Source organism: Pteropus alecto, unplaced genomic scaffold (genome assembly GCF_000325575.1).
Source record: "Pteropus alecto unplaced genomic scaffold, ASM32557v1 scaffold42, whole genome shotgun sequence".
NCBI lineage: Eukaryota > Metazoa > Chordata > Mammalia > Chiroptera > Pteropodidae > Pteropus > Pteropus alecto.
This window is the reverse complement of record NW_006434825.1, coordinates 3,550,699-3,561,502: the sequence shown is the minus strand read 5'-3', so window position 1 is coordinate 3,561,502 and position 10,804 is coordinate 3,550,699. Positions and strand designations below refer to the sequence as shown.

Here is a 10,804-nt window from a genome sequence, read left to right as displayed (position 1 = left end):
CACATATAATACATTATATATTAAATAATAGTATAAATAATATATAAGTAATCCAGTTACTTATAGCATTTCATTTTACTACCACATTTCTATTTCTCTTTAAAATGGAAATGGTAAAGTTCTGCTTGGGTCAGAGACTAGATATATTAATTAAATCTATGCTTTATTCCCACTCTGCAATACTAAAAATCTGCAAAATGATGAGGGTGCTTCCCCATTACATCAAACTCCTCTAGTTTCTCCTGCATCCATTCAATGGGTTTTAGTGAACACCTGCTATGTGTCAGGCTCTGTCCTGAGTGTTGGAGTGCAGAGCCAAACGAGATACAATCCCTGACCTCATGGAGCTCACAGATGGGTCAGTTAGTAGATACAGAAGGCTGTGGTGGCCGCTGTCCTGGAAGAAAGAACCACAGGTCTATGGTGGCACAAAAAGAGGTGAGGGACTCTGCCTGGGATGCTGGGAAGGATTCGTAGAAGACAAGATGCCTTAGGGGGAGTGGCTATGATCTGAGGAAGTGGAAGGACTGGCATGATAGGTAGGGGAAACGCATATGAGAAAATTAGCGCTGAAGCTAAAATAGCATGATACATTTAGGAGCTGGTGGTGGGACAGTGGATGTGCTTCTACTGCTGATAGAGTAAAAACACCAAGAAAAACAGTAATAGTCACAGTAGTAGCGATAGCAAATATTGATTGCCATTCACTGTTCTAAGCCCTTGGGTACATTATGTCATATAATCCCACAAAAATCTTAGCATATATATTGTATTACTATTTGCATATTAAGATGAGGGACTAAAGGAACTGATATGTTACTCAAGGTTGCTCAGCTGATGAGTACAAGTGATTAAGGTCTGCCACATCATACCCTAGTGGACCAAGTACCTAATCTCTGTAAACTTCAGCTTCTTCCTCAGTAACATAAGGTTAAAGGCTCATTCTGAGAACACCATGGGATGAGGGCTGCAGAGCGCCATGGTGAATGTCAATCCATGATGGCTCAAGTTCTGTATATTGTTAGGAGGTGGATATCAGAAAAGTGGAGGGAAACTATGCTAATGAAGTAGACTGGGTCAAATCGGGAGGGCCGGCCTTGTGCGATAAAGTAAAAGATATTCATTTCATTCTGAAAACCATAATAGGCACTGGAAAGCTTTGAAACAAATAGTGAAATGCTCAGTGTTGTGTTTGAGAAAAATCACTCTGCCCACAGTGTAAATACCTTTGGAAATAGCCAGGCTGGCTAGAAGAGTGTTGTCATAATCTGGGGAAAGAAGTATGACAGTCTATGGCCATGTCACCCTGAACAAACCCGATCCCGTCTGATCTCGGAAACTAAGCAGGGTCGGGCCTGGTTAGTACTTGGATGGGAGACCACCTAGAAAGACCAGATGCTCAATGCGTAAAAAATAAAAAATAGGGGATTGTAAACTGACAAGGTCCTTGCAATCTGTGAGGTCAACCAAGGGTTGCCTCGCCTAAAAAAAAAAAAAAAAGTTAGAAGTATGACAACCTGGACTAAGAGGTGACAGTCACAAGAGAGGCTGAGTAGAAATAACACACTAGCTGACTCCTTGGATGTGGGGGTGAGGGAGATGAGGGGTCCAGGATAACCCCAGATTCCTGGCTCTAGGGAAGGGTGAATTGGTGAGATTCCATCCACTGAAGCAGGAAACACAGTGAAGGAGTGTTATGGGTTGGTTGACTTATGTTCCCCCCAATTTATATGATAAAATCCTACCCCCAACGCCTCAGAATGTGCCCTCAAGTCTTTCCAGAGGTAATCAAGTTACAATGAGATCATTAGGGTGGACACATAGAGGGAAGACCGTGTGAAGACACAGGGAGAAGACGGCTGTCTGCAAGTCAGGGAGACAGGCCTGGATCAAATCTTTCCCTCACAGCCATTAGCAGGAACCAGCCCTGCCAGCACCTTGATTTCAGACTTCTAGCCTCTAGATCTGTGAAACGATAATTTCTGTTGTTAATCATCCCAGATTGTGGTACTTTGTTACAACAGTCTTAAATTAATACAGAGAGTAACTCACTTGGAGATGGCCCTGAGTTATGTTTTAGATCAAGTGAGTTTGATGTGCTGTTTTTGAATAGCCAGGTGGAGATGGGTACCAAAATGGTAGTTCAATACACAAGTCTGGGACTCAGTAAGGGGCTTGGGACTAGAGATGGAGATTGAGGTGTGTCAATCATTTCTGACACTCCAGCATCTACAGCACAGTGTGACTAGTACATAATAGGAATTTGAAAATTACTTGAGTGGATAAATGTCATATTTGCTTAAGGACAGAAGGCAGGAGAGACCACACAGATATTAGAACTAGTTCTAATCTCCCATGCCAGCACTAACAAGGTTAGATCAAGTACTGTCGAATTTCAGAGCACTGCTACGTTGGTTGTTGCTGATATTTACATTCACTAGTTAGGATAGTGCCCTCATTATTCTCTAAAATCAGGAGATAAAAAAACTTAACCAAATATCAAAGCTATTCTTAGAACACAAAACTGTAGCCTGTTTGCAGTCTTAGATTCATACCCACGTTCTGAAATCACCTCCAAGTAATTGAGTGCGTCAGTATTGTGTCTATTTAAGGTAGCAACTTAAAAGTCTGCTTAGCTTAAATGTCAAAATAAACTGACTACATGGTCTAATAGAAAATGGCAATAACTGGAAATCAGGAGACCTTGCTTTAAATCTCAGATCTGCCTCTGAAGAACTGGGTCACCTTAACCTTCCTGAGTCCCCTTCCCTCATCCCTAAAACAGTGATGGAAGCGGGTAATTGGATGATGTCCCAACTCTGACATTCTGATTCTCTCAGTGCTGCCTTTAATTGCAAATGGTAGAAGGATTAAAAATCCACAAATTGACTTGCCAACCTAATTTAGTCCACCAATATGAAGATGTGTAAATAAAGTGATAGGCAGAAATTAATATCACAGATGACTTTGGTGGAATAATTTCCCTCAATAATTTATGCCTCCTAAAGATGACAGTTGGAACACTGGAAAGAAACAGTACTTGGTTTTAGAATGCGTCTTATTTACCAGCAAGTCAAGTTTTATTGGAAGGTCTTGAATGCACATAGTCACAGTATTTTGTCCAATGAGTTAAATTTTTACCATATTGAAAAGGGGTATGGAAAACCATCCATTCCTAACTGCATTTGTGATTTCTCCTGGATCATTTAATACCTAAACCTCATACACTGGCCTTTTTAAAATATGCCTCAACATCTCAACCCTGGATATAATAAGCCACTAAGAGGTAGAGATGATTAAAATTTATCAAATACCTATTAAATGTCAACTTTTGGGCTGGGTGCTTTACCTGTGTTACATATTACCTCATTTAACACCCCTGTAGCAAATGCTGTTGGTCATATCATCTTTTCTGCTCTCAACTAGACATACTGAAGGTTTCTTGATTAGAGTTTCTATCTCACTGTGGCAACATGCTTGGCCCAAGAGGACATGCATAAGACTTACTGCTGTAGAAACAACCCTCAACTGGTATCAGATGGAAATTTGGTGGATAAATATTCCAGCTTCCTCACCACTTAGTTGGGATAACTCTGAAGTATGTTCTACACTTGCTCACAGAGTTCTTTAGAGGGATTGATTTCCAGTTGCCCACAGTAGATTCTGGCTTGATAACATATCCTTTGTTGGCTGTCTTCTCTTTGTCTCAATACCCTGGTATTTCTTGCAATCATATTCTAGATAAAGTACTTACACTCAAATCCTTCCCTCAAGGTCTGCTTTTGGAGGATCCAGACATCCCCCAAGATCCTTATGGAGTAGATACCATTATTGTTAATTTATAGATGAGAAACCCAAGGCTCAGTATCATTAAATAACAATTGTTAAGTCTTGATGCTGGGGTATTGCTAGCTCACATTGACTTTCTTCTATACCAGTGGTTCTCAATCAAGGGAGATTTTATCCCCCAGGGGACATTTTGAAATGTCTGGAAACATTTTTGGTTGTCAAAACAGGGAGAGGGGTGCTACTGGCTCCTCCTACGTGGTGGCCAGGAAGGCTGCTAAACATCCAGTAATGCACAGTTCAGCTCCCTACAATAAAGACTAATGCACCCTAAAAATGGTCAACAGCAGCAAGGTTGAGAAATCCTACTCTACAGTAAGACTAGTGGTTAGGTGGTAGCTCTCCTTTGTGACTTGTCTGTTGTATTTGTATTTCACTTCCAGGGCCAAGCTGTGGCTCAGCTCTGTTCCACTATCCCTAGTGTGACTGTCTTTGGAACAGCTTCTACTTTCAAGCATGAAGCTATCAAAGACTCCGTGACCCACCTCTTTGACAGAAATGCAGACTATGTGCAAGAAGTGAAAAGGTAAGGTGATGCTCGAAAGAGTGCCGGGTGAGCCCTTGCTCTTCTAAGAACAGTTGTATTCATCCAGAGGAGGACTAATACTACTAATAATAGTCATAATATTAAACGTATATTGGAGGATTAGTATGACTAGCTCTGCACTAATACTGCACATTTATTAGCTCATTTAATCCTCTCAACAACCCCATTATTATCTCCCTTTTTTTTAGAGAATAAAACCTAGGAATAGAGCAGTTAAGTAACTTGCAAAGCTAATTGATAAGTTGCAAAGCTGTTATGCTAGCTGCTATAACATTGCCTTAACACAGAGAAGTTTATTTTTTCATTCATTCGCATAACCGCCTAAGGAAATGTGGACTCTCACCTGGGTAAGACTGAGAGCCACTAAAGGACCAACGTGGTAGCATGGTCATATTTGGGTTTCGAACAAGTCACTGGTGGTATGCAGAGAATGATTGGGAGTGGGGAGGCTGGAGGCAAGGAGATCAGCCTGCTGGCTATTGCAGTCACCCAGGGAGATGTTGGCTTATCGCTTGACCCATATTCCACCTATGGTCCTGAAGCTATTGATTATGCCATGTGCATGTCAATACAGGGAATCAGATGGTAAACCCAGATGCCTGCCATCACACTCTCAGATGATTTGTGTATCTCACCCCTGCTGCTGCCCAGAGCTCAAGTCTTATTCTCAGATGCTGCTCCATTTGCAGTTCCTGAGGGGGTTCGGGGATATCCCAGGGCTAATGTTTTGTTTCTGTATTTTCATTTTCCAGCACTAAATGGTAAGGTACAAAGGAATTAAGTTGTTCGGCTAGCATCATAATAATAGCACCATGATTTTCTCCAAATCACACCTTAAGATGGAACATTGAAAGACTAGAGGATAGATGACAGATTTAGACCAAATTAAGTGAAACTTGGGGAGTCTCTTGGAAATGAGAGTCTTCTGATAGTCTGAATTTTCAGAATTATTTTAAAATTTTGAATGTAGAGACTTACATATAATTTAAAGTTGTCCCAATATTTCCAGTGCGCATTAAAGAGAGCTTTAAAGCTAGATATTGGAAGTTCACTCCCTGGTTCTCAGATGTGTAGAGAATGCAGACATATTTTAAAGACTTCTAGAATCTACCTTTACATATTTTTATAATTCTCAGGTAGTATTTCCTTCTTTAACTAGCATCACTCAAACTGTGGTCTGGAAAATGAACTACTTTCGTCCCTTCAGCAATCTTTTCTTTCATCCTCGTAATATTTTTGTAAGTGTCCTTTCCTTTATTCATACATCAATGTGCTTAATAAATAATGAACATCTGTGATGGGCCACGACAGTGCCAGGGCGGGAGAGCCAGCAAAACCACCTTGAGAGTCAGTGTTTTCGTGGCATTTGAGTCTAGCTGGGGAAGAGGGGACAAAATAAATACTTTAAAAAAATGTGTTGACTTACACTTTTGCTATATGCCCTGGTGGAGAAATACAAGGTGCTAGTCAACATATTGCAGATGGGAGATCAGATACATCATTAAAGAGTGAAATTCGGGCTGAGAATTGAAAGATGAGAATTTGGTCAAAGAAAGAGCATTTCTGACGAACAGGAGTAGCATGTGCTAGGGCCCAAAGTCAGAAAGGGCTTTGATAAAGTCGCATCTGAAAGGAGACGAGCATGGCGGGAGGCAGTAGGCTGTGGGAGTATTGAGAGAAGAGGTCAGGAGGGGCAGCTCTACTAAAAAGTGAGCATCCGTGACCAGGAAGCTCCTGTCTTCCCCATTTTCCTTGTAGCTGCTCCATCCCCTGTCCCCTCTCTGCCCTTAACCTGCTACCTTTAGCTCCTATGATTTCTACAGATATATATTTTTTTTAGTTTAAAGGTCAAATTTATTAGGAGATTAAGAGATATACATATACTATAAATACTGCACAGCTGACTTTATTCACAGTCAAGCACAGAGATGTCAGAAGAGCAGAAGGCAGCAGCCTCCGAGACCTACCTCACCACCCGCTTCTTTCAAATATGACTTCCAACAGTTCCTTATGTTTTTAAGTAGAGACTCTGGAATTAGACTAAAGAATGACTGGGCATCTGCAAATATGTTTATGCCCTCTGTCCCACTAATCCCACCCTCAGGAAATGATGAGAAAAGCAACAGGTCCACAGTTGCCTACTGCAGAGCCAAGCACTGCTTCTGATTCATTGTCGGTGCTCAGCATATGTCGACTGGGTGAATTATTGCATTGTCTGTAATAGTGAAAATGCAGAACCAGTCTCCATTATCAACAGAAGGGAAACGGTTCAGTAGATTACACTACGCCCACACGCTTGAGTATTATGCAGCCCCTAAAAAAAAAGATAATTATGAAGACTCTGTCACAAAATAAAAAAATACCCGTGGTAGCATATTGAGCGAACAAAGCAGAATGCCAAATTCTATCTACACTGTGATCACAGCTTTGTATAAATTGTCGGCTCATAAGGACATAAAATGAACGGGAAGGGGAAAAAATCCTACTGTTAACATGCAATAGGAGTGGAATGTAGAGTGGCTTCTGTTTATTTTTTGACCCCAGATATGATTTGTTACACTATTACTTGTGTGATAAACTAGAAAAAATTCCTTGAGATCGAAACTCTTTTATAAACGGTAAGCTGGTTTTGAACACATTCTCAGCCTAGAGCCAGGCATTGTAAAGAGAATAGGGGGAAATTATTTATCATACAGACTTATCTTTACATCACTTTATCCTTCTTTGCGAGGAGAGAGATGACTGTGCTTGAAACCAAGAAGAAGAGTTAGAAGCCTTGAATTGTGGGCATCTGACTCTAAGGTCCACAAAAATAAAGAGGAGAGGAAAACCAGAGAGAGCACCAGAATGGGCAGCCCCTAAAGGAGTGCTTGAAAGATAGAACTGATTTCTGGCAGTAGAGGGGGTAGTGGGGTGTGAGTCCCAGGCAAGGCGAATGAGCCCAGAGCAAGGTGGATAATAGCACCAGGCTTTGTTGGTCTCCTCTGACTCTGCTGAGCATTTTGATTATACCATTTTATGTGTACCTCAGATAATCCTGCAAGGTGAAAATTCCTCACTTACAGATAAAGAAACCGAGACTTAGTGGAAATTAACGAGTCTAATCACCTGGAAAGAACAAGGAGAACGTGATGAAGAAAGGACTCCTAGAGGTGGTATTGCTGCTCAGTACATGTGGGAGCCATTAGTAGTAAATATTTACTAAGAAGCATACTGTGTGCCAGGCACTGTGCTGGGCACGTAAAATAGCCTTATCCCTCCGTCACAAGCTTGATGGTTAAAGCTGTGGCATAGGTGAGTTCAGAGAAAAGAGAATTCAGAAAGAGGAATACTGAGGGGAGAGGCAAGGATCCAACTGGAAATGAAAGTGACCATCAAGGGGAATTAATTTCTTAGCAAAGTGGAAGGGTTTCTCTCCCAGTAACAGCTAGTGGGACCTGCCACCACACAAGAGAAATTCTTCACTGATCTATGTGGGTGGAAAGCAAAGAGGTGGCATTCACAATAAATGGGTTGGTAAGGAATTAGAGACCAAGAAAAGACTGATATCTAAGTCTCAGATCAGCAATTCCAAAATATCTTGCTGCTGAATCTGGCCCTGAGAATCCTTGAGCTGGGGCTATTGGTGTTTGTTTCAAATCTGCAGATTTATGACAGGAGAAAGTACACATAGCAATCATGGCATTTGGCCCTCTACCCTCACCCTCTCTACATTTATGTTATTATGATTATACATGGACGGGCAAGGCAGACACTCCCAGAAGTTGGGGACCTAAGAAATGAGGATGGCCCTATGCCTCTGAGAAGCTACCTTGCTCTGCTTGTGCTTCTCATGATGATTCCACTTAAAAAGAGCTGCTAGGCTGCTTTTCAGTGTATGGCCGAGGGAGGACTCATCCCTAGGCTACTTGCAGGGCCAGCAGCATTCTAAATAGATCCCACTGAGTCCAGTTCCATTCATTGATTTGGCTTGTAATGACTGAATGAGGGATAGAGCTCTTCAATTTTGAAATCCTTACCTGAAAGTACACTGCTCACTTCAAAAGGAGCAACATCTGCTTAAATGTTTGACAGAAATAGCAAAGCATCCTCACTCGCGGGGCCCAAGGAATGACATCTGCTGCTACCCAGCTTCTCTTCCTCAGAATCCATCTCACCATTCCACTGACCTGCAAAAGAGATGCAATGACAGCAGGGCATGGTGAATTTGTGGCTTTATTTGATCCTGTGCATGTGCAAACCCTGTCTTACCTGATAAAGATATAGAAATGCCTAGAGAGGTGTGAGGAAGAGCAGGTGGTCTGAATATGCAGGTGACCGGCCGTGGCTCCTTCCAGCGTGAAGCCCAGGGAGCAGCCCCTCACTTTGCTGAGCCCCCGCCCGGAGCCTGCAAGGCCTAGAAGTGGGAGTGGCAGTCACCCTGGGGCTGGCCAAAGCTCACCCTGCAAAACCCCACTCTGCCCCTGGGTTTCCAGATGTGATGGATCAAACCAGTGTCCTCCTTTTGCCTGCAGTAGGCCCTGGGGTAAGTCATCTGGCCCCAATGGGCCTCAGTTTCCTCATCTACCAAATGAGGATAACGATGGTCCCGAGTCACAGGGATGGCATGAGTTGTCATGAAATGAGACTTAGGAAGTGCTCAGCACTGTTTCTGGCACATAGTAGGTGCTCTTGAATGTGAGACATGCTCTGCTAGCAGAGTTAAGGGCATGGAGCTTCTGCTCTAACAGTTTCTGGGCTGGTGGCTCCACCCACCTTGAAGGTTGCTTGGATTGACGGTTGGGTTGCAGAGATTTTGCACAATCTTCCTTTCATGCCATTTTCCCAAATCAAAAGAATTCTCTTTAAGGTGAACCATTCTGAAAAAATGGTAACAAAAGCTACCATGGACCCAGAGCTTATCGTGAGTCAGGCCCTGTGCTCTACATGCATCAATTCATACAAGCTTCCCAAAGAATCCAGGAGCAGGTGTTATCACTATCATCCCCTTCTAGGGATGGGGAAACTGAGGCACAGAGAGGCTAAGTAACTCACCTGAGGTCATAAAACAAGTAAGTGGCCAAACTAAATGCTTAACACTGAGAAGAAATTCACATTCCTAATCCCAGTGCTGTGCTGCCTCTGCGCCACCCCCACTTCTGTCTGCTAACCCCGTGTTAGTTGTCAGTAGTGGCAGCCAGTTTTGGGATCCTTCTGGAAGGAGACAGTGGCCAGGGTCTCTCATTACTATGGTTGGTGTGCCAAAGCCTCCTTCGTAATTGCCTTAGGTCAGGCTGTCACACTTCTTCCTGCAAAATGCTTTCCCTTCATTACCTGGCCAGTCTCTGGTAATCTGTCAGCACTCAGCAGAGGATCAGCTCGCACAGCCCCCTGAGCAGCTCTGTTGGAGCTTTGGTGACTCTGTATTTGGTTCATTTGTTTATAATCTGTCTCCTAGTAGCTGAGGAGCTCCTAGATGGCAGGGATAAACTTGAGCTTGCATCTAGTAAGCATTTTTGTCCAGTGAATGTTTGTCCAGTTTCTAGAAATTTAGGGCAAGTGTACACACCCTGACCTTGGGCATCTCCTACCATCTAGGGTTAAAAAAGCAGCTTGAAAATAGAAACCTCATGGCCTACCTGTATGGAAGAAACATGGTCTAACTCTATTTTAAAAGACAAAATTTAAGCCTGAATTCTTCAAAGAGTAAATTAAATTGACTGCTTCACCGAGTTGCTTGCTAAAGCAGTACTTCCATAATTATACAGAACATTTATTAAATCTTAAATTCAGAGTGGTAAAAAGGCCTCAGTGTTGCTGTTAAACGAGACCAACATTTAAATTCTAGCTGTGCTAGTTACATAAGCTTGGGCAAGGCACTGCATCTGTGAGCCTTCATTTCTTCATCAAAAAAGTAGAGTTAAGATGCTTGCCTCATTGGCTGATCATGAAGATTAATTATGAAATGCCTGGGATAGAGTAGAATTAGAAAATGTAAACATCTTTTGAAGGAAGCACAAGTAGAGAGATGTGGAATACCAGTCTAAAATGTTTTCTTCATTTGTTTCATTTATTCATTTCTTATCCATTTAGTCATTTATTCATACAATTGGTCAACATTTCTTGAGAATCATTATTATGTCCAGCAGGTTGAGAAAGGCTGAGGATTCAACAATTAGCAGCACTAACATGGTCCCTGTGTCATGGGATTTATATATTTAGTGGAAGAGACGGTCAGTGAATAAGTAAACGAATAAGAAGAATAATTACAGCCCATGATAGATACTAAGAAATAGCTCTAGTATAGACACTAAATCATAAAAGGAGCTAAAAAGGAGATAATGTGAAGGGGAAGCTGCTATTTCAGGTCAGATAGTTAGTTACAGCTTCTCTGGGAGGGTCACATGTGGATGAGACCTGAAGTCTAAGAAG

The 10,804-nt window shown here is 42.1% G+C and overlaps 1 protein-coding gene and 1 pseudogene across 1 annotated transcript in view; both read left to right on the top strand.

Moving 5' to 3' along the window:
• Positions 1–10,804, top strand: part of VAT1L (vesicle amine transport 1 like) — a 132,991-nt gene that overhangs the window by 56,265 nt on the left and 65,922 nt on the right. The window contains exon 4 of the mRNA XM_006909710.3: positions 4,230–4,372. Within this exon, the coding sequence (XP_006909772.1) occupies positions 4,230–4,372 (143 nt within the window). The remainder of the gene's footprint in view (positions 1–4,229; positions 4,373–10,804) is intronic.
• On the top strand, positions 1,289–1,407 carry LOC112478210 (annotated as a pseudogene).